At 39.3% G+C, this 24,243-nt stretch overlaps 1 protein-coding gene and 1 long non-coding RNA gene across 2 annotated transcripts in view; one reads left to right on the forward strand and one right to left on the reverse strand.

The window, feature by feature from the left end:
- LOC123511225 overlaps positions 1-11,542 on the forward strand; it is a 20,033-nt gene extending 8,491 nt beyond the window's left edge. The window contains exon 2 of the long non-coding RNA XR_006676713.1: positions 10,064-11,542. This is a non-coding gene — a long non-coding RNA (uncharacterized LOC123511225). The remainder of the gene's footprint in view (positions 1-10,063) is intronic.
- The window catches only part of LOC123511224 (aldehyde dehydrogenase family 16 member A1-like), a 50,875-nt gene that overhangs the window by 12,487 nt on the left and 14,145 nt on the right, over positions 1-24,243 (reverse strand). The window contains exons 3-12 of the mRNA XM_045266921.1: positions 16,757-16,935; positions 16,102-16,258; positions 15,634-15,794; positions 15,059-15,156; positions 14,254-14,451; positions 13,825-13,949; positions 13,191-13,299; positions 12,891-12,990; positions 1,538-1,665; positions 930-1,078 (exon numbers count right to left, since the gene is read on the reverse strand). Coding sequence (XP_045122856.1) covers positions 930-1,078; positions 1,538-1,665; positions 12,891-12,990; positions 13,191-13,299; positions 13,825-13,949; positions 14,254-14,451; positions 15,059-15,156; positions 15,634-15,794; positions 16,102-16,258; positions 16,757-16,935 — 1,404 coding nt within the window. The remainder of the gene's footprint in view (positions 1-929; positions 1,079-1,537; positions 1,666-12,890; positions 12,991-13,190; positions 13,300-13,824; positions 13,950-14,253; positions 14,452-15,058; positions 15,157-15,633; positions 15,795-16,101; positions 16,259-16,756; positions 16,936-24,243) is intronic.

The following is a 24,243-nucleotide window of genomic DNA, read 5'->3' on the forward strand; positions in this document are numbered from 1 at the left end:
CAGATTCACAACAGAGCTTTTAGGCAACCCTGAGATATATGCAAATGATTGACCTCCTAAACTGATTTCTTCAATGAAGTCTAAAGAAATTCTCCTATACCAAAACAAAAATATACTGACCCATAAGGTGACTGATAATCCTTATGACACTGCCATATATCACTCATTACTTCAAAGAGAACAGAGTAACAGTTCTTCATTTAATGAAGAACTGTTATTCTGTTTTCCTTACAGTAATGAGTGATATATGGCAGTGTCGTAAGAATTATCGGTCTCACCTCATGGGTCAGTACATTTTGGTTTTGCTATAGTCAAACAATCCACCACAAAACACACATGAAAAGTGAGTTTGCTGGAGCCTTGTACATATTTTCTGATGCAAAATAAAACATCGTTTTTCAAGATAGCCTGTTCATGAGTGGTGCACTTATCAAAAATGAGCTGTAGACCTTGAAAAAGTGCCAGTACCTAAGATATTATAGCTAATGCAGCCATCAAACTCAGAGGAGATATCAAGAATTAAGATGTTCTCAAGCCTGGCCATCTAAAATCAAACCAGAAGTAAAATATCCTTGCACTGTATCAGTATAGCAGATCTGAGCGAACAAACCAGAAGTAAAATATCCTTGCACTGTATCAGTATAGCAGATCTGAGCGAACAGTTGCCAAGCCAACAAAGTCCAGAGGTCTTACATCACCTCCTCCACAGAACACCCTTTCTTTGTTATTACAACTTTAATATCACTCCCTGTCTTTGCCAGACCTTCAGTTTATCTGAACATGCATCAAAATCTGCTGTGAATACATTGATGTACCTGTTGAACTCCCTTAAGTCCATAACTGGGTTAATATCCTTTGGCATGCAGAAGTTAGCTCTAATCATGTGTCAGGATGACTGCAAGTTCACTCACTCTCTAGCTAAACCTCACCTGTTACTCTCTCCAACTAATGCAAAGGCTTTTTTCTCAGTATTCAGGATCACACGGTTGTAGTTCCCATCTGGACGTTTCTGAGCACCTCCATAGTACAACTTGTAGGTTTGGTCAACTCGGGGCAATGTTTCCTCAGCACTTACAATCTGCAAGCCATGGGGAGTATCAGATGAACACAAAATGTAGTCATGATAGTTTTAAGGTCTGTTGTCACATCCATTCAACTCCTTAGTATCGTTAGGAAAGTGCTGACATACTACATACAAATTGTCTGATTGTTTTTGGTTTTGAGTCTTGTTCACAAGTTATTGTACCATTGTAAAATAACCTTATCTATAAACAATGTTATATTACATTTTCTTCATTCAAATTCTAAATACTAAAATAATTTCATCTTACTCTAAGAAATCTTTTTTATTAGATTACAATTTCCTTCATGAAAAGTTTAAGTATATTTTAATCCAAGGAATCTTTTCATTTTACAGTAGGTAACAAGTTCATTTAAATATGATAAAGGCTATTGTAGGTCATTCACGGCCAGTGTTCCTATACTATTAATTCCTGCCATGTCTGGTACAGTAGGATCTTGAGAGGCAATGAGTCACCTGAGGAGTGGCTGGTGTGATGGAAGGTCGGCCAGCACTGTACGCTGCTCCAAACTTGGCAAAGTCTATTTTTGGTGGTGTAAACTTGTGGGAATCTTGCCAGACAGGCTTCACATACTCAAACAATCCTGAAATAATTAAACAATTGATATATATGTAAGATAAATGTAGTAGTGGCACCAATGTGAACATGCATGTAAACCAACACTGTGAGCAGGCACCATCAAGTATCCTCAATGCTTCAGTCAATCACCAGCCAGTCTCTGTACACAACACAGTTACACTATTCCCCTCCGTGCCTGTATCACTTAACAAAGGAAGGATCTACTTGAGGATGTTCAGTGCTTATGCATCCTTTCTTGGATGAAAATCTTGAAATCACAAGCAAGTTACTTAAGCAAGTTATTCTACAGTATCTTCTCAAGTTTCACCACTGCTTTCTTCTGAAGGTGATGCACTAAATTTGAGGAGTGTAACTTAGGAGAAATGCAATAATTATTATTAACTCCATGGCCTTGACCTGTGTGTGTGTGTGCATATGTTCATGTGTTTCATTCCAGTGCCAATGCATGTAAAAGTAGTTGGAGTACATTGTATTTCTTTAATAAAAATAAAAGTAACTCAAACATTAAGTGCTTATGCCATTATTATATACTGAAGTACATTTAAAAAGCAGTTGGTGTTAAGTACTTACTAACCTAAAAAAAAAAAGGGGGGTGAAAGCAGCTGGATATTAAAGAAAAGGGGGGGGTGAAAGCAGCTGAAAATTAGAAAAGTTTAAGGTGAAACTTGCATATAAAGGGCCAATGTATGTGCACAGCACTGGATCAGGCACATATCTATTCAAATTGCACATAACCAGGGCCTCTATGTGCAAGTTTCACTTTAAATTTATTTTAATTTTAAGGTAAAGCTTGCACATAGAGGGCCTTTGTATGTCTATGGCACTGGTTCACGCAATATCTATTCTACTTGCTGAAAATTAGATTAAGTTTAATATTCAGCTGCTTTCATCCCTCTTTTTTCACTTTAAAACTTGCATATTGAGGCAATTAGAATAGATACTGCCTGACCCAGTGCAGTGCACATACACAGACCTACTACATCAGGGGTGTCAAACACGCGGCCCACCACACTACTATGTGCGGCAAGTGGCACGTCTCATATTTCAGTCTTACAGTTGGTCTTTTTACAGGAATAATTAAGCCATTTTAAAGTCATTATATAAAGATATAAAGATACTATTATATTTTTTGGACGGTGATGTTCCTCTGTGGTATAGTAACTCCCCACCTGTGTAATTCACTGTTTGATCTGCTGCAGTCTCTGACGAGACAGCCAGACGTTACCCTACGGAACGAGCTCAGAGCTCATTATTTCCGATCTTGGGATAGGTCTGAGACCAGGCACACACCACACACCGGGACAACAAGGTCACAACTCCTCGATTTACATCCCGTACCTACTCACTGCTAGGTGAACAGGGGCTACACGTGAAAGGAGACACACCCAAATATCTCCACCCGGCCGGGGAATCGAACCCCGGTCATCTGGCTTGTGAAGCCAGCGCTCTAACCACTGAGCTACCGGGCCGTGTGTGTGTGTGTGTGTGTATTTACCTAATTGTATTTACCTAATTGTAACATACGGGAAAAGAGCTATGCTCGTGTTGTCCCGTCTCCATATCTATTAATGTCCAGCTTTTTCTTAAAATCATGAATATTCCTTGCGTTGACCACTTCCACGTCTAAACTATTCCATGCTTCCACCCTTCTATGAGGGAAGCTATATTTTTTCACATCTCTCCTATAAGTGGCCATTTTTAGTTTTTTCCCATGCCCTCTCGACATTCTTTCATTCCACATACACAGATCTTCCCTATCCATTTTTTCCATGCCAATCATCACTCTGTATATTGCTATCAGGTCTCCCTTTCTCTGTTTTCCAGGGTCGGAAGTTGCATTCTTTTCAGTCTGTCTTCATAAGTCAAATCTCTTAAGTCAGGCACCATTTTTGTTGCAGCCCTCTGTACTTTCTCTAGTTTCCTTATGTGTTTCTTTAAGTTCGAGCCCACTGTATTGTTGCATATTCAAGCCTCGGTCTTATCATTGCAGTAATTATTTTCTTCATCATTTCTTCATCTAAATATACGAACGCCACTCTTATGTTCCTCAATAAGTTCAATACTTCTCCAATTATTTTGTTTATATGTCTCTCTGGCGATAGGTCATTGGTAATTGTCACCCCAAGGTCTTTTTCTTCATGACTGGTTTTATGTCTTCATTTCCTATCTTGTACATACTCCTGATTCTTCTTTCACTCTTGCCAAACTCTATTTTCTTGCATTTTGTCGTGTTGAACTCCATTTGCCATGTACAGCTCCATTTCCATATTCTGTCCAAGTCTTCCTGGAGTAGTTCGCAATCTTTGTCACATCTCACTTTTCTTAACAATTTTGCATCGCCTGCAAATAGGCTCACATAACTGGACACCCCATCCACCATGTCATTTATGTAGACCGCGAACATTACTGGTGCCAACACTGATCCCTGTGGAACTCCACTCTCCACCAAGCCCCATTCTGATGGTCTGTCCTTAATTATTGTTCTCATTTCTCTTCCTACCAAAAGTCTTCCATCCATTTTAGTAAACTGCCATGCACTCCTCCTACCATTTCAAGTTTCCAGATCAGTCTCCGGTGTGGTACCTTATCAAAGGCCTTTTTTAAATCCAGATATATTCCATCAGCCCAACCATCTCTTTCCTGTATTACATCTATCACCCTCGAATAGTAACATATCAGGTTTGTCGTGCATGAACGCCTTTTTCTAAAACCAAATTGACACTCACAAAGTATGTCATTTTTCTCCAAGAAGTCTGTCCATCTATTCTTCACCACCCTCTCACACATCTTAGCTACCACACTTGTAAGTGACACTGGTCTATAGTTCAATGGGTCTCTTTGTTACCTGATTTATAGATTGGGACAATGTTAGCTCTTTTCCAGTCTTGGGGCACTACACCTTCCCTTAATGAGGCATCAATTACTTCACAAACTTTTTCTGCCAGTTGCTCCCTGCATTCTCTTAAAATCCATCCTGATACCCCATCAGGTCCCACAGCTTTTCTCACTTCTAAACTCCCCATCATATTCTTGATCTCCTCCACAGTTACTTGAAACTCCTTCATAATCCCTTTCTGTTCCATTACCAGTGGTTTGTCAAAAGCAGTCTCCTTTGTGAATACCTTCCGAAAGCATCCATTCATAGCCTCTGCCATTTCCTGGGATCTTCACTGCATACTCCATTTACTTCTAAACTTTCAATACTTTCTATTTTTGATGTTGTTGTTCACATGTCTGTAAAAAGCCTTGGTTGGTCTTTACATTTATCAATTATATCCTTTTCTTGTTTCTTTCTTTCTTCTCTTCTAATCAACACATATTCATTTCTTGCTCTTTTGTAACTTTCCCACTGCTTAATCCGTCTTTTCCTTCTCCACCTCTTCCATGCATCCTCTTTTCTTGTTCTAGCCTTTTCACATCTATCGTTAAACCAGTCCTGCTTTCCAACTTCTATGTTGTCTTATTGGTACAAATTTTTCTCACCTTCTTTGTATATTTTTATAAATTCCTTCCACTTTTCATTTGCTCCTTAGCACTCTTGAATTTCATCCAATTTGTCTCTTGAAAGAATTTCTTTAGGTTTCCAAAATCTGTCTTGGCATAATTCCATCTTCCCACTTTATATTCTTCATTTCTTCTAGATTTCTCTTCATCTATCACCTTGAACTCCAAAACTGCATGATCACTCTTTGCTAAAGGGCACTCCACCCTCATCTCCTCAATGACCATTGGCTCTGTACTAAAGACCAAGTCCAGTCTTGACGATGCTCCCTCTCCTCCAAACCTAGTATCTTCTTTGACCCACTGAGTTAACACATTTTCCATTGCCAGTGTCAATAGTGTATTTCCCCATGTTGTCTCTGATCCTTCCATTGACCAGTCCTCCCAACACACCTCTTTACAATTAAAATCTCCCATCATTATAGTTCGTTCACAGCCACCCAACATTTCTTCCAGACATGTTCCTGTATCACTTATCATTTCTTCATATTCCTGTACTGACCATGCATTTGTCTTAGGTGGTACGTACACCACTATGTAGTGCCTCTTTTTCCTTCATTAGTTTCTGCTCTGATCTTTAGCACTTCTGCCTTTCCCATACCTTCTTTCACTTGATCCACCTTTATATCTTTTTAACCAGCAACATCACTCCTCCTCCCATCTTACCTACTCTATTTCTTTTCCAAACATTATATTTCCTTCTCCAACCATCATCAGGTCTTCTCCTCTCTCAGTTTTGTTTCAGTAAGACCCACAATATCTGGGTTCTTGTCCTCAAGTAATCGTTGAGTTCTAAAATCCCGATATCACTCCATTTATGTTGGAATACATTACATTCCGCTCATACGTAAGTTTCTTTAGTCCTTTCTTGCTGTACTTTTCTGGGTTATGAACCACTTCCTCAGTCTCATATCCAAGATTCTCCAGAAAAACTCTTTCTTCTCCTCTTCTGTCCTCTCTTCATTTTTTTTCAAAGCCTCCTTTCTCAACTCATTTAACATTTCTCTTTCCTTTTCACCGAGATCTCTTCTCAACCAATTCATCTACATCCTTTTGTGACTTAAGTTTGATTCTTATTGGCCTCATACCTTCTCCTGTGAACTTTCCAATTCTATGGAAGTCCTCTATTTCTTGTACTAGGTCTTTTCCCTCCTCCTGCACCACATTAATGATATTATTTATCACCTTTTTATGTTTTTCTCTCTCCATTTTACTCGGTGTCTTATCCTCCTCCACACCAAATATCACCACACATCTCTTTTTGTCTACAGTTTCCCTCACCAATGTCTCATTTGACTTAATAACCTTCACCACTTTCTCAGCAATCTTCTCTTCTATGATCTGTTGATCTATAATTTCAGCAAGGCCCAAAGTTTTCTCCCAGACTCTTTGATTTCCTTTTCCAGACTTGCAACTTTGTAATTTACCTCCTTTCTTTCCACTTCCTGACTTTTTTTCCATTCAGCCTGCTTCTCCATCACTTTTCCTAGAGATTCTCCACATTTGTCGCAATTCACTTTAATTAACTTAACTTCCTCTTTCAGTACTTGCATTTTCCTTCTTCATATCGGCGCACTCTTTCATTACATTGTCATAACTCGTTTCCAGGCCCCCATACTTTTCAAACAGTTTTTCAATTTTACCTTCCAACTCCAGAATTTTCTTCACATAAACGCTCTTCTCCATTATTCCTTGAAATCCTGTGAAGTCTGATTCATCCTTCGAGTTCACGGCCGTGTGTGTGTGTTTAATTCACCTTGGTCGCCTGCTGGTCACCCAGCCAGTCTTCCCCATTACGAAGCAAGCTCAGAGCTCATAGACCGATCTTCGGGTAGGACTGAGACCACATCAACACACTCCACACACCGGGAAAGCGAGGCCACAACCCCTCAAGTTACATCCCGTATCTATTTACTGCTAGGTGAACACGGACTACACATTAAGAGACTTGCCCATTTGCCTCGCCGCTTACTGGTGTGTGTGTGTGTGTGTGTGTGTGTGTGTGTGTGTGTGTGTGTGTGTGTGTGTGTGTGTGTGTGTGTGTGTGTGTGTGTCCGGCTCGCTGCCACTCGCCAACACTCTCTCTCTCTCTCTCTCTCTGTGTGTGTGTGTGTGTGTGTGTGTGTGTGTGTGTGTGTGTGTGTGTGTGTGTGTGTGTGTGTGTGTGTGTGTGTGTGTGTGTGTGTGTGTGTGTGTGTGTGTGTGTGTGTGTGTGTGTGTGTGTGTGTGTGTGTGTGTGTGTGTGTGTGTGTGTGTGTGTGTGTGTGTGTGTGTGTGTGTGTGTGTGTCTGTAATTCACTGTTTGATCTGCTGCAGTCTCTGACGAGACAGCCAGACGTTACTCACGGAACGAGCTCAGAGCTCATTATTTCCGATCTTCGGATAGGTCTGAGACCAGGCACACACCACACACCGGAACAAGGTCACAACTCCTCGATTTACATCCCGTACCTACTCACTGCTAGGTGAACAGGGGCTACACGTGAAAGGAGACACACCCAAATATCTCCACCCGGCCAGGGAATCGAACCCCGGTCCTCTGGCTTGTGAAGCCAGTGCTCTAACCACTGAGCTACCGGGCCTTGTGTGTGTGTGTGTGTGTGTGTGTGTGTGTGTGTGTGTGTGTGTGTGTGTGTGTGTGTGTGTGTGTGTGTGTGTGTGTGTGTGTGTGTGTTATTGTTAAAGGTACTTTTCTTAATTAAAGTAAGTGATTGCAAACACAATGTCACCAGCAGGAACTTTACCATCTGCTTCAAGTTTTCTATCGTGTTTTGTAGTGAATGATTTATTTTCATATATTTTTACGTAAATCATGTGACCATTTCGTCTCGTCGACTGCGTTCCAAAGCCAGTGACTATAGGTGACGAGAATACACATAGTCGTACTGGCCCCGCTCCGTAATATACATGTATTAGACGTAACAATAACTCATCATTCCTCTGTCTCACTGAGAATCGGCCTTTGACTTCAGTCCTGCTTTGTCCTTTGAGAGCATCACAGCGTCAGATTTTGGTGTGACTCTTACTGCATATAGTCCGGTAGTGGGAGAGGGGAATCACCACCGGAAGAGGGACAAAATTTGCTTATATTTTTCTAGACAAGTTTTTTGTGTAGATTAAGAATCTGGAAGGTGATCAGCCAGGTTCGGGGGCGTTTCTGAGATATTAAGGGTCAAAGGTCAACATACGTAAAAATTAGCCAGTTTCATAAAATAGGGAAAATCGTCATTGAACATACTTTTCTAATCTAGTTTTTTGTGTAGATTATGAATCTGATGGGTGATTAATTAGTTTCTAAGATATTAAAGGTCAAAGGTCAACATATGTAACATTTGGTCAAATGTATAATATATACATTTGATGAAAATAAGATTTCATTCATGATTTACAGTGAAACCAAAGATACGATAGTTTTAAGACTCCTATGCATTCCAGTGTGTAACCTATAATAAAATCATGTCTTTGACTGACAAAAACTCAAATATCAGTGGTACATGAGTATTGTTCGTTTAAATTATGGTAAATTAGAGTTACATACTTTTGTATCTTGGTGTACTGGCAGCCAAGTCGAGTGAAGAGAACATGCTAGTCAATTTGGATAAAGCATTAAATTACCCTTTAGCATCTGTGCCTCTGTCTCTAGCAACACCAGATGGCACTCGCCAATCAACACCTAAATGTCAAATGATGGAAGTTGTTCTCATGTCACTAGATTCGACAAATACTGCCAATAAAATCCCCGAGAATGCAGTGTACATTATTGACCTTGTAGCATATTTACACTCATTGTTGAACGTACCAGACACATTCCGGTTATTAGCCAGGAGAGTAATGGCTGACATACCCATACAATACAAGGTGCTTGTGACTCATACAGCGCAGATTCCATAAAACAAAGTGAACAAACTCAAAAGAGGACAATCAGATAAGTACATTCTGCACACACCTGACATAAGAATTCCAGTTCCATTTGCACAGTTTATGTGCAATGGAGAGAACAAAGATAGAATGCTGGAGCTGACTGAACAAGTTCTTCGAGAAGAGAGAGCTCTCCTTTCAGATCGTATTGTGTACTATGCAAGGGGGAAGGTCAATGAGTGTGAAAACCTAAAAGTTATCATTGATAATGGGAGTGGGAAGAGTCGGCAAGTCCTTGATCTAAGTCGCTCTCACCTCACATATTAAAAAACAAGCATTGATTGGCACCCATGCCTTTTCAGGAAATGACTATGTATCTTCTTTTTTCCCTATATTTAACGGATATATTTGTCTGTGTTTCCCACAAAAGCATGACTAGTTTGAATGGGATAGACAAATTTGTAAATATGTTGCAAAAGTTGGTGAAAGAAGTGCTTTCGAAACAGAAAATGAAAGTTTAATCCATTATCAGTGAAACTTTTATTTCTTCTTATTTTAGTTCCATGTAAGATTATCAGATGAAACATGACCCTTACGCACCATAACTTGATTAATATATGCACTAATTCATCAGGTCAAATGTAATAGCCACTGTGCACTTCCTTCACTTGACTGTAATATTATGCGTACCAATTGCCATTCTTTGACCACTGATCTTTGAATTTATGTCATACGTCGAAATGATTATACCTGTATTTATTACATGCAAGTAGTTTATATATACGTGTAAGAGAATCATAAACACATTCAAGTTTGTTTCAAAGTTGTTTATGTAATAAAATTGTATATTTAGCCAATTGTTGCATATGTTGACCTTTGACCTTAAATATCTTAGAAACATCTTGGAAACTAATTAATCATCCATCAGATTCATAATCTACACAAAACACTGGATTAGAAAAGTATGTTCAATGGTGATTTTCCCTATTTTATGAAATTGGCTAATTTTTACGTATGTTGACCTTTGACCCTTAATATTTCAGAAACGCCCCGAACCTGACTGATCACCTTCCAGATTCGTAATCTACAGAAAAAACTGGTCTAGAAAAATATAAGCAAATTTTGTCCCTCTTCCAGTGGTTCCCTCTCCCACCACCGGACTAATATCATCTCATCATGATTTCCAAGAAGCGAACAGTTACTGAAGAACATCGTGTGATGCAGGAAAAGTGGAAAATATCTTACTTTTTTGCTGAAGTGAATGGAAAACCAACTTGTTTGATTTGCAACCAAATTATAGCGGTGTCAAAAGAATATAACATTCGGCAACATTACACAAGCACTCATGCTTCAAAGTATGATGTGTATAGTGGAAAACTTTGTGAAGAAAAAGTAAAGACGCTAGAACAGTCTCTCAAAAGGTAGCAGTCAGTGTATCAGCTTGTTCATGAAGCCAGTTACACTGCAGTACGGGCAAGTTATAGAATTGCACGGGAAATAGCTGTCATCAAAACAATTTTCAGAAGGGGACTTTATAAAGAATTCTATGCATGATGATGGCCGCAGAAGATATTTGCCCTGAAAAACGTAGATCATTTGCAAACATAAACCTTTCAAGAAATACAGTTGCAGAAAGAATAAATGAACTGTCAGAAAATCTTAATAGTCAGCTCAAAGAAAAAGTTGCTAAATTTGTAGCATTTTCTGTAGCAATCGATGAAAGTACAGACATTACTGACATTGCACAACTAACAGTGTTCATACGTGGTGTTGATGAAAATATGCAGGTAACTGAAGAATTCGTGGAATTAGTACCAATGAAAGAACAACAACGGGGGATGATATTATGAGTTTGACTGGTGCACTTGATAGGATAGGTGTTGACTGGAAGAAAACTGTGAGTCTGACAACAGATGGAGCATCTCAAATGGTTGGTAGAAAGGCTGGCGTGACAGCAAAGTTAAAGGAAAAACTACTCACTCTGAATTCAGACCATCAAATTCAGTGTTCATTGCATAATTCACAGGGAAGTGCTTTGCAGTAAAATATTAAAGATGAATCACGTTATGGATGTTGTTGTCAAGGCAGTAAACTTTATACGAGCGCGAGGTCTGAACCACAGACAGTTCAACTGCCTATTGGAGGAAACTCACTCTCATGGTCTGCCTTATCACACTGATGTTCGTTGGTTAAGCCGGGGAATTGTGCTGAAGCGCTTTTATGAATTAAGAAGTGAAATACAAAGTTTCATGCATAACAAAGGAAGAAATGTCCAGGAACTGAACGACTATGATTGGCTTCAAGATTTAGCCTTCATGGTAGATATGACAGAACACTTGATTTGCTCAATACAAGACTGCAAGGTCGCATTAAATTGGTGACAGACATGCATGAGTCCATTCGTGCTTTTGAGGTGAAGCTCAAACTTTTTGAACGTCAACTAGCAGCGAATAATGCTGCACACTTTCCTACACTGAAATCATTGCAAAGCACACCTGAGTTTCGTGGAATTATCAGCAGAGGAAAGTACTGCAACATGATTTCTTAGTTACTGAATGAATTTGGAGAAAGATTTGCAGACTTAAGGAACCTTGAGAGTGGTTTCTCGATCTTTCTAAATCCTTTCGCTGCAAATCCTGATGAGACACCAGAGGATATTCAATTAGAACTAATTGATCTTCAGTGCGATTCTGCGTTGAAGGAAAAGTTCTCAAGTGTTGATATTGGTACATTCTATCAATATGTTTGGCCAAGATATCCTCAAATCAAATGTTTGGCCTCAAAGATTATGTCAATGTTTGGCAGTACCTAAGTCTGTGAACAACTCTTCTCACTGATGAACTTGAACAAGTCTGGACTCAGGTCTCAGCTCACTAATGAACACCTCAACTCAACACTGAAAGTAGCCATTGCTCAATCTCTGGCGCCAAACACAGACAAACTTGTACAGACCAAGAGGTGCCAAGTTTCTGGGAGCAGCACGACCAGGAATTAAGGTAAATGATGCTTCCTTTTCTTTACTGGTTTATCTTTTGGTTACGTGTGGGCAAACGCGAGTGAAGGTAGAATATATTATTATTTTTGTTATTGTTATTATTATTATTATTATTATTATTATTATTATTATTATTATTATTATTGCTATTATTATTATATAATTACCTATTATTATTATTATTATTATTATTATTATTATTAAATTACCTATTATTATTATTGTTATTATTATTATATATTATTATTATTATTATTATTATTATAATTACCTATTATTATTATTATCATTATATAATTACCTATTATTATTATTATTATTATTATTATTATATAATTACCTATTATTATTATTGTTATTATTATTATTATGGTCATACGTGATTATCTGGCCCGCACATTGAATGTGAAGGTGAAATCTGACCTCTTGGGGTAAATGAGTTTGACACCCCTGCTCTACATGCAAGTTTTACCTTAAACTAGACTAATTTCAAGCTGCTTTCACCCTCCTCCCCATTTTTTTTTTTTAACTGTAATTACATTTTGCTATTTTTTGGGTACTTTCCACCCCCACTAAAACCTAATTACCTGCTTGCTTTTATTTTTTTAAGGTAATAAGTACTTGACCACCAACCACTTATCACCAATCACAGTTATTCCATAACAACCAATATTTTTTTGTTGCCTCAAGGAGCTTTATCCATACATCTGGTGGTGTAGTGATATGCTGACAGAACAAGGGAAAGTCAGGCCAAAAAGCAATGAGAAACAGGTCACCACCACCGGTTTATTCATTTAAGAATATACTAATGAAAATATACATTAAAGTACTACCTGTACATCTAAAAGACATGTTACAGTGAAGACCAGACCTACCTTCCTTGCCGCCATCCCTGCCATAGCCACTCTGCTTGCAGCCGCCAAACCCAGCAGCTGCGTCAAATATGTTGTGGCAGTTAATCCACACAGCACCAGCCTAAAAGTGATGGTTTTGGTTAGGAAACATATCCTACAGACATAATAAAATCATTCATTTGAAACATTCATAAAATACAACCTTATCTATTTATTTTTCATGTATTGGTTTTGATGAGCAGATGAAGCAGCATTACATACTCCTACTTTAGCTTGCAATAAAACTTTAGATCAAGGAACAATATTCAACATGTCACATACTTTGACCATTTTTGCCACTTCAATGCCAAGAGTAATTTGCTCAGTAAAGACAGATGCACCCAGGCCATATATGGTGTTGTTGGCAAGAGAAATGGCCTCTTTGGCTGTCCTGAGATGTAGGAAGGATTAATAAGGAAAAAGCAAAAACTGAAGAAATGAAAACTAAATACTGCAGTAATTCTTATTCACAAGAAGTGTATAAGCCACATTGGACCAAGCTTCAAAGTAGTGACTCTCTTCCTTCAGGTGAACAATAAATCTTTTTTTTATCTTGTGTACTGCAAATATTTATATGCTTCACAAAATTAAATACACTCATTAAAGTCATGCAATACTCAATCTAAGAACCACTGCTTTTAAAAATGCAAAACATGGCAGCAAAAGTAGTGTTCATGAAATAAGGCAATCACTGTTTTCTACAACAATAAACTAGGAATATTACTGATACTTTATACAACAGGCTAACATTCTCATAATGGAACAAAGATAGGTTAGTAGAATAAAAATAATAAAATTATGATTAATAGAAATAACAAAGGTTACATTAGACAAAGTAGCAATAGCACTACCAGAAATGGCAAAGCTGGCAGAGATAAAGAGCACTGGAAAGAGTGAATAATTTCCTACCACCCACCTGAAGGGCAAGGCCACCAGAACCGGGCCAAAGATGGCATCCATTACACACCGGGAAGCAGTTCCTACCCCAGTAATGAGGGTCAGGGGGTAGTAGCTGCCAGGTGGAGCCTCAATCTGAAACACCTGTGTATGGCATTGGCATTAGAGACATCAAATTGCCAGCCTTCTTCATACAATCCCATTTCTTTGGTTTTCATACAGAAGCAATTGCACCATAACAGAATCATGTTTACAGGTAATCTTCTCAACACTTCTCATTCAAAGGAGAAACTCAAATTTTTCTTGAAACAAGAAAATCAATTGGTAGAGTAGATATGTTATATTTTTGCAAACAAAAAATTTAAATAAAAAAGAATAATTGTGACACTAAATTCATACCAGCCAAACACAGCAGCCATTTCAAGAACAAAACACACACAGCTCTCACCTCTGCCCCTTCTTGCCGTGCTTCATCCACACACTTGTCAATGTCCTTCACGTGACTTGGATCTACCAGACCTCCCATGTCCATCACCTTGTCAAGGGAAGGTCCCACACGAAGCGTCCTCATGCGCTGCTTTAGCTTCCCAATGAATGTGTCAAACACCGGCTCCTGAACCAGCAGACGGGACCCAGCCGTGCACACCTGCAGGACAGCTACTGTGATTAACCTTCATGCATGCTATCTCTTTCAGTCCATTTATATTCTTTACTTTTGCCATTAGATTTTGTACTTATTTCCTACAAAAGACATTTTTTTCTGTATAAAGATATGAACAGGAGTTACATCATGAGAAATAAAATAGTACTCCATCCTGTTTCTCCTCACTGCCATATACCAGCCTTCCATTTGTTTCATTCAACATAAAGGGATATTTCTTGGATTAGGTTAATATAGCTTAACCCCTTCAGTACTATGATGCATTTTAACCATAAGTTTTGGGTATGATTAAATGATTCATTTACATTTGGATGGGTTTGTGAAGGTTAGAAGATTTATGGCTAGAATCTTTATTATTCTAATTTCCACACAAGTTTCTGAAGCTGTATAAAATCACTAAATAGTAAGCAGAATTAATATAAAAATGCATCATAGCACTGAAAGGATTAATAAAGTCATGACATTGACATTCTAGCACACATTCTGACAAACTAGTGGAACACTGACAAGCCACATGGTATAAAAAAAAAAAATTAAGTTTTCAGTTATAGCTGCATATTTAACAGATAATGTAACATCTTTCAAGCCTCACCTGCCCCTGATTGAACCAAATGGCATCTACTACACCTTCCACAGCTGAGTCAAGGTCAGCAGATTCAAACACAATCACAGGACTCTTTCCTCCAAGCTCTGAAAAGCAATGAAGATAGTCAATAAGAACTGAGAAAAAAAATCTGAAGATTTAAAACTGACCACTGCTTGGTAAAAAATTATAAAATAAAACACACAAAGGCATAAACAGTAGTATGCTAATCTGTCTATATACCAAACTGATATGCTTTTGTAAACAATGATAGGTAAAGCAAGACACTTGCATGCATAGTCATATCCATCTCACCTCTTAGTATTCAGTCCTCAAAAGGATATGAGAAAGTACACTAATAAAAAACATGATTCAGGTTCATGAAAAAAATAGAAAATCAAAAGATTTACAAAACTGAAAAATATACAGAGGAGAATTACTTTAAGATGATTGGAGTATATTTGTTTTCTTTTTCTTTCTTTTTTTTTCATCCTCTGCACTCCTAATCCAGTTCATTGTTGTCTTTGCTTCCTTTCTTTCCCTCTATTCTAACCCTCCTGTCCTCAACAAGCTAATGGACTGACCTAAGGAAAGTTTTTTGCCACTACCAGCAGTGAGTCTCCGCAAGTCTTGCCCAACTTCTGTTGACCCTGCAAAGGACACTTTGTCCACCTCAGAGTGAGATGCCAGCATGGTCTCCACAGCACTGCCACCAGTGATCACATTGAACACTCCTGCTGGTAACCTGGCCCATACAAAACATAGGAGAATTAAAAACTTTGAGGAAAAAATCCCTGTTGTAGTCTTTATTTGAATGCCACCATTATTTCTTATGATCTTACTTTCAATTTGCTTAAAAATGGACTATTAAGTTGAATTTGGTGACCATATATTTTTTCTTTCAAACATAAAAATATAAAACCACTTAATCACATTAGCATTATTGAACTAGATTTTGTTTCTGTTGTGAGTCAGAACAACACCTTCTGCTTCAACACTCCCTCTCCACTCATAAATAACCTTAAAGGCTTAATTAAAGGCATGTTTCTTACCCTGCCTCAGCACAGATCTCAGCAAAAAGGAGGGCTGAGAGACTGGTGTTGTTGGCAGGCTTGAAGACAACAGTGTTGCCCATAGCAAGAGCTGGACACACCTTCCAGGCCAGCAGAGTCAGAGGAAAGTTCCATGACACAATAGCACCAACCACGCCTGCAATGAATGTAACATACTAAAACAAACCCTTGCAGTAAACACTTTGGCAAACACTGAGGTCAAAGAGTAGGATCACAACAGTGCTCATAGGAATTTATGCGAATACACTTTAGATACCTGTGGTATCAATCATGCTTGGTTCAAGAAGCCATCTCATTAAATGGAAGATAAGAGTATATGAAGCTGTCCCAATACTTACTAGTCTCCTAGAGATGGCTACTGCCAGATGTTTTAAGTGTACAGATGGAATTTCACAAATTTCAACATTCATAGTAAGATACAGTCTGCACCTGTCAAATTGATGAAAATAATGCATATGCTAAGACTGATGGAGACTTATTGTAGAATGCCTTGATATCTTTTCAGGATATTCTTTTAGAAATTAAATTCATTTACAAATCATGATTTTGCTGTACATTCTTTAATACATATCAAACCTTTCATCATAACCATGATGACTAAGATCAAACACTGTTTTTGGCTTCTTATACTTACCCACACTATCCCAGCCAACCATCTGTGTGTTTACCAGCTGAGCCCATCCAGCATGATAGTAAAGGTGTCTGGTCATCAAGGGAATATCACAGTCCCATGCCTCCCTCATAGTCTTGCCATTGTCCAAGGCCTCCACCACTGCCAGCAAGCGAGAATGCTTCTGGACATGACGTGCAATGCTAGAGAGGAAAAGGAGATTGAAAAGTTTCTAGGAAAGATTAATCTATCATCATTACTTGAGTAGCTAAATCCACTACATAACAAAGAATTTCCCTAATGTCTAGGGAAAATTAATCAGAATGCCTTGGCACACTGACTCACAACATTTAGGCAATGATTACAAATCCCAAGAGCATGACTCTTTAGTCAATCTTCCCTAACTCCTCTCTGGTAAATATACAAACAGACAAGCCCAAATTGTCACTTTGTAACAGAAAATTTACAACCCTCTAGTTGTAACTCATAGTAACCTCTACATCAATGGAAAAGACATTTTTCCTTTTCTTAATTCTTGATATCCTATCCAAATAAAGAGAAAAATGGCTAATTACCTACTGAATAGCTTTATTTTTTAACATATTTTCTCTCTGTGATGTAGTTCAATTTATGTACTAACAATTATTTTAGTAGCACCTGTTGATCAATTTACTATTTTCCCACAAAAATCAAACACAGAGTATTACCCTCAGTGTCACATGCCTTCTTTTCTTTTATGTAAGAGGGAAAAGCAGGCCAAGGGCAAAAAAAAAGATGAATTAATTTAAAAATAAAACAAGACCCACTTAGTTGCCAGTCTCCTTGCAGGTCTAAGTTAGCCAAAAGAAAGTGATAAATGTCTTGAAATCCCTCTCTTAAATGAAGTTAACTCATAAGAAATTAGAAATACAGAAGCAAGTAGGGAGTTCCAAAGTGTACCAGAGAAAGGTATGATGATTGAGAGTTTTTTTTTTTTTTTTTTTTTACATTACAAGGGCACTGGCCAAGGGCAAACAAAGTGTTGGAAAAAAAAAAATCCTGCTGGTTGCCAGGCCCTGTTAAGAAGAAAGTAGAAAGAGAAAAAACAAAAAAAATCTAAAAGGAGGGTCCAGTTAACGTAAGAGGTGTCTTGACACTCCTCTTTGAAAGAGTTTAAGTCATAGGCAGGTGGAAATACAGACACAGGTAGAGAGTTCCAGAGTTTACCAGTGTAGGGAATGAAGGAGTGAAGATACTGGTTAACTCTTGCATTAGGAAGATGGACAGAATAGGGATGAGAAGAAGTAGAGAGTCTTGTGCAGCGAGGCCGCAGGAGGGGGAAGGCATGCAGTTAGCAAGTTCAGAAGAGCAGACAGCATGAAAACAGCGGTAGAAGACAGATAAAGATGCAACATTGCGGCGGTGACTTAAAGAATCAAGACAGTCAGTTAGAGGAGAAGAGTTGATAAGACGAAAAGCTTTAGATTCCACCTTGTTTAGTAAAGCTGTGTGTGGATCCCCCAGACATGAGAGCCATACTCCATACACGGGCGGATAAGGCCCTTGTACAGAGCAAGCAGCTGGGAGGGAGAGAAAATGGACGAAGACGCCATAGGACACCTAACTTCTTGGAAGCTGATTTAGCAAGAGTAGAGATGTGAAATTTCCAGTTTAGATTTTTAGTGAAGGATAGACCGAGTGTGTTTAATGTAGAGGAGAGGGAAGTTGAGTGTTATTGAAGAAGAGAGGATAGTTGTCTGGAAGGTTATGTCGAGTAGATAGTTGTAGAAATTGAGTTTTTGAGGCATTGAACAAAACCAGGTTTTCTCTGCCCCAATCAGAAACAAGTGAAAGATCAGAAGTTAGGCGTCCTATAGCATCTCGCCTTGAGTCATTTAATTGTTGTTGGGTTGGGCGTCTGTTGAACGCTGTTGAATAATGCAGGGTGGTATCATCAGCATAGGAGTGGATAGGGCATTGAGTCAGATTTAGGAGATCATTGATGAATAATAGAAAGAGAGTGGGTGATAGGACAGAACCCTGTGGAACACCACTGTTGATAGTTTTAGGGAAGAACAGTGACCGTCTACTACAGCAGCAATAGAACGATCGGAAAGGAAACTGGAGATGAAGGTACAGAGAGAAGGATAGAATCCGTAGGAGGGTAGTTTAGAAATTAAAGATTTGTGCCAGACTCTATCGAAGGCTTTCGATATGTCAAGGCCGACAGCAAAGGTTTCACCGAAGTCCCTAAAAGAGGATGACCAAGATTCAGTTAGGAAAGTAAGAAGATCACCAGTAGATCTGCCTTTACGGAAACCATACTGGCAATCAGAGAGAAGGTTGTGAGCTGATAGATGCCTCATTATCTTCCTATTAAGGATAGACTCAAAGGCTTTAGAAAGGCAGGAAATCAAAGCTATAGGGCGGTAGTTAGAAGGATTGGAGTGGTCACCTTTTTTAGGGACAGGTTGAATGTGAGCAAACTTCCAGCAAGAAGGATAAATAGAAGTAGAGAGACACAGATGAAAGAGTTTGACCAGGCAGTGAGCGAGTTCGGAAGCACAGTTTTTGAGAACAACAGGAGGGACTCCATCCGGACCGTAAGCCTTCCGAGAATCAAGGCCAGAGAGGGCCAGGAAAACGTCTTTATAAAGAATTTTAATTTTAGGGATGAAGTAGTCAGAGGGTGGAGGAGTAGGAGGAATATGCCCAGAATCATCCAAAGTTGAGTTGGTAGCAAAGGTTTGAGCGAAGAGTTCAGCTTTAGAAAAGAAGAGACAGCTGTAGAGCCATCTGGATGAAGTAAAGGAGGGAAAGACGAAGAAGTAAAGTTGTTAGAGATATTATTGGCTAGATGCCAGAAATCTCGAGAGGAGTTAGAATTGGAAAGACTTTGACATTTTCTATTGATGAAAGAGTTTTTAGTAAGTTGGAGAATAGATTTGGCATGATTACGGGCAGAAATATATAGGGCATGAGTTTCAGCAGTTGGATGGCTACGGAACCGTTTGTGAGCCGCCTCTATCATTGACAGCACGAGAACAAGCAGAGTTAAACCAAGGCTTTTTAGCTTTAGGGTTAGAGAAAGTATGAGGAATGTATAGCTCCATGCCAGAGATAATCACCTCTGTTATGCGCTCGGCACAAAGAGAAGGATCTCTGACATGAAAACAATAATCATCCCAAGGGAAATCAGAATAGTACTGCCTTAGTTCCTCCCACTTAGCAGAGTTAAAATGCCAGAAGCACCTCCGCTTAGGCGGGTCCTGAGGCTGCACTGGAGTGATAGAACTGGTAACGGAAATTAGATTGTGGTCGGAGGAGCCCAACGGAGAGGAAAGTTTAACAGAGTAAGCAGAAGGGTTGGAGGTTAGGAAAAGATCAAGAATGTTGGGCGTGTCTCCAAGGCGGTCAGGAATACGGGTAGGGAACTTCACTAGCTGCTCTAGGTCATGAAGGATAGCAAAGTTGAAGGTTTGTTCACCAGGTTGGTCAGTGAAAGAAGATGAAAGCCAAAGCTGGTGGTGAACATTGAAATCCCTAAAATGGAGATCTCAGCAAAAGGAAAGTGAGATAAGATGTGCTCCACCTTGGAAGTCAAATAGTCAAAGAATTTTACATAGTCAGAGGAATTAGGTGAGAGGTATACAGCACAGATGAATTTAGTTAGAGAGTGACATTGAAGTCTTAGCCAGATGGTAGAAAATTCTGAAGATTCAAGATTGTGGGCACGAGAGCAAGTGGTGTCGTTACGCACGTATGCGCAACATCCAGCTTTGGATTGAAAATGAGGATAGAGCAAGTAGGAGGGAACAGAAAAGGGCTGCTGTCAGTAGTCACAGACAACTGTGTTTCGGTTAGGAAGAGAAGATGAGGTTTAGTAGAGGAGAGGTGGTGTTCCACAGATTGAAAATTAGAACGAAGGCCACGAATGTTGCAGAAATTGATAGTGAAAGTATTAGATGAAGTGTCAAGACACCCAAGGTCGACAGCAGAGGGGCAGTCCGACCTGGGGACATTTATGGTCCCTCCCAGAGGGGACTCCGAGGCAGGGCGTGGTGAAGCCATTATTAAATTTTGATTTGAAGAGAGTGTAAAAGTGTAAGGTGTTGTAGTGTAGTGTAGGAAGTAGTAGAAGTTGTCTTTAGAGGGCAGGCTGCAGCTGCTCAATTGTATAAATGAGACCACAAAGGGAACCGGGAAGAGAGGACACGGGGAATCACTCAATCTGCAGCACTGCCTACATCCCCGTAAGTACCTCTCCTGGAGTATTTCACCGGGCGGCAGGTGACTACTGCCTAGTTAATTCTTGCATTAGAGAGTTGGACAGAGTAGGGGTGAGATGACGAAGAAAGCTTTGTGCAGTGAGGCTGCAGGAGGGAAGGCATGCAGTTACCAAGATCAGAAGAGCAATTAGCATGAAATCAGCAGTAAAAGATAGCAAGAGATGCAACATTCTGGTGGTAAGAAAGAGGCTGAAGACAGTCAGTCAGAGGAGGAGAGTTGAAAAGACGAAAAGCTCTTACTTCCACCCTATCTAATAAGCTTGTGTGAGTGTAACCACCCTATACATGCAAAGATGGGTGGATAAGGCTCTTGTACAGAGTTAGCAGTTGTGGAGTTGAAAAAAAAATTGGTGGAGATGCCTCAGAATGCCTAACTTCTTAGAAGCTGTTTTAGCAAGAGATGAGATGTGAAGTTTCCAATTTAGATTATGAGTAAAGGACAGACCGAGAATATTCAGTGTAGAAGATGGGGACAGTTGAGTATCACTGAAGAAGAGGGAATGGTTGTCTGAAAGATTGTGTCAAGTTGATAGATGGAGGAATTGAGTTTTTGAGGCATTCAACCCTATCAAGTTTTCTATGCCCCTATCAAAATTCTTACAAAGATCAGAAGTCAGGCATTCTGTGGCATCCCTGCTGGAACTGTTAACTTCCTGAAGGGTTGGTCATCTTTAGAAAGACATGGAAAGAAGGTATCATCAGCATAAGAGTGGATAAGGGAAGAAGTTTGGTTTAGGAGGGAGTAGATGACACCACTCATAATAGAATTAGGAGAAAAACAGTGGATGTCTATCACAACAGCAATAGAATGGTCAGAGAGGAAACTTGAGATAAAGTTGCAGAGAGAAGGATAGAAATCGTAGGAGGGTAATTTTGAGATCAAAGCTTTGTGTCAGACTCTATCAAAAGTTTTGATATGTCTACAGAAAGAGCAAAAGTTTCACCAAAATCTCTAATAGAGGATGACCAAGACTCAGTAAGGAAAGCTAGATTATCAGTAAAGCAATCTTGACAGAAGCCATACTGGCTATCAAATAGAAGATTGTGAAGTGACAGATGTTTAAGAATCTTTCTATTGAGGATAGATTAAAAAACTTCAGACAAGCAAGATATTAAAGCTATAGGGCGGTAGTTTGAGGGATAAGAACGGTTGCACTTTTTAGGAACAAGCTGAATGTAGGCAAACTTTTAGCAAGAAGGAAAGGTAGAAGTCAATTGACAGAGTTGGCCAGGCTAGGTGCAAGCATGGAGGCACAGTTTTTGGGGACATTAGGAGGGGTCCCATCAGGTCCATAAGCCTTCCAAGGTGAGCGAGGGCATGGAAAACATCCCTAAGAAAATTTTTTATTGAAGGCATGAAATAGTCAGAGGGAGGAAGAGAGGAAGGGACAAACCCAGAATCATCCACAGCAGAATTATTAGGAAAGGTTTGACAGAAGAGTTCAGCTTTAGAGACAGCTGTGATGGCAGTGGTGCCATCAGGATGAAATAAAGGAGGAAAGATGAAGAAGTAAAGTTATTGGAGATGTTCTTGGCCACATGCCAAAAGTCTCAAGGGCAGTTGGAGTTTGAAAGATTTTGACATTTTCTATTAATGGACTGTTTGACAAGTTGAAGAACAGGCTTGGTATAATTCTGGACAGAAATATAAGGTGCATGGGATTTCAGTGATGGAAGGCTCAAGTACCATTTGTGGGCAATCTCCCAATCATGTATAGCATGAGAACAGGCTGTTAAACCAAGGTTTAGAAGGTTTATGCTGAGAAAAAGAGTGAGGAATGTGGCAGACACTATCACCTCTTATGCATTCAGCATGCAGAGATGGGTCTCTGACACAGAAACAGTAATCATTCCAGGGAAAATCAGCATATTATCTCCTCTGGCAGAGGATTCTGAAGCTGTTTTTTTTAATGATATGCCACATGTACTCTATGGGATTCAGGTCTGGTGAATTCCCAGGCCACTTTTTGTAGTAGTTTACACCACAGTCCTCTAACCACTGGGTAACAGACTAAGCTGTGTGAGCAGGAGCTTTGTCTTGCACAAACCAACTAGTATTACACTTTTCAAAACTTTCAGGCAGGTTATCACACAGTAACTCAACTGTGCTGATTTATATTCTCATTTTTTTCAAGAAACACTAAAGTGCTAACTCCACCAAATGCAAAGCAACCCCACATCATAACACTTGGAGCATGCTTTACCATTTTAGTTGTATAGCGTGGGTCATAAGGGTCAGACCCCCTGGGGCGCCTCACACGCTTGGATCTTCAGCCCAATGACACCACAAACATTGACTTGTCACTCCACAAGACTTGGTCCCAGTCTTCTAAGGTCCAATCCCTATATTTCTTACAAAAAGCTATGCAATCACACATGCTTTTTGCACTTAGCAAGGAAGATACATCTTGCAGACACATCCTGAAGCAGTGAAGGATTACTTTCCTTCAGTTTTCATGCTGTAAGTGTTGTATTTTTATCCAACTGCCTCCTAATGACCTTAGAAGCACGATTTGATATCTTCTTTGGCCGACCAGAGCGAGGCTTGGGGGTAGGAATGGCGTCACCTCCTCCATCTCAAAATTTCTTGGTCCACTTTTGAACTTGCCGCACTCCTATTCCCTCACGAGTGCTATATCTTTACAATTATGGCCCTCTTTATAGAGGGTTATAATAGCAACAATTGTCTCTTCCCAGCTCTTTACCACTTCCCATTTCAGAGATACTGAGGCAAAAACACTAAGACCACCACAAAAAAATGTGCAATCCACGTGACATATGCTTGCACATTGACACCACATGGGCCTGGGAGCGACTCAACCGAGTTACCATATCGTGCGTATTGTCTCTGCTATATAGTGGTACAAACCATACCACTGAAAAATAGCAAAGAGTTTGGTCACAGATTAGGTATTTCTTGTGTTTTGAGTTTAGCAAAAAGTTTGGGCAGCCTGTAATTTTGTGCCCAAACTTTCCACTACGATGTACGTCATGGAGAATGGCAAGGTTGAAGGCTAGTTCACCAGGATGGTCAGTGAAGGGAAAGGAAACCCAAAGCTGGAGGTGAACAATGAAATCTCCAAGGATGGAGATCTCTCCAAAAGGAGAGAGATAGAATGTGCCTTGCTTTAGAAATTAAATAGCAGGGTTATTTTGATTTAAATCTAATGATTTATATCAAGTGATTTAAATAAATTTAAATCAGAGTAAAGAAAATAATGATTTAAGTCAAAATGAAATATC

This window comes from Portunus trituberculatus, chromosome 31 (assembly GCF_017591435.1).
Source record: "Portunus trituberculatus isolate SZX2019 chromosome 31, ASM1759143v1, whole genome shotgun sequence".
Lineage (NCBI taxonomy): Eukaryota > Metazoa > Arthropoda > Malacostraca > Decapoda > Portunidae > Portunus > Portunus trituberculatus.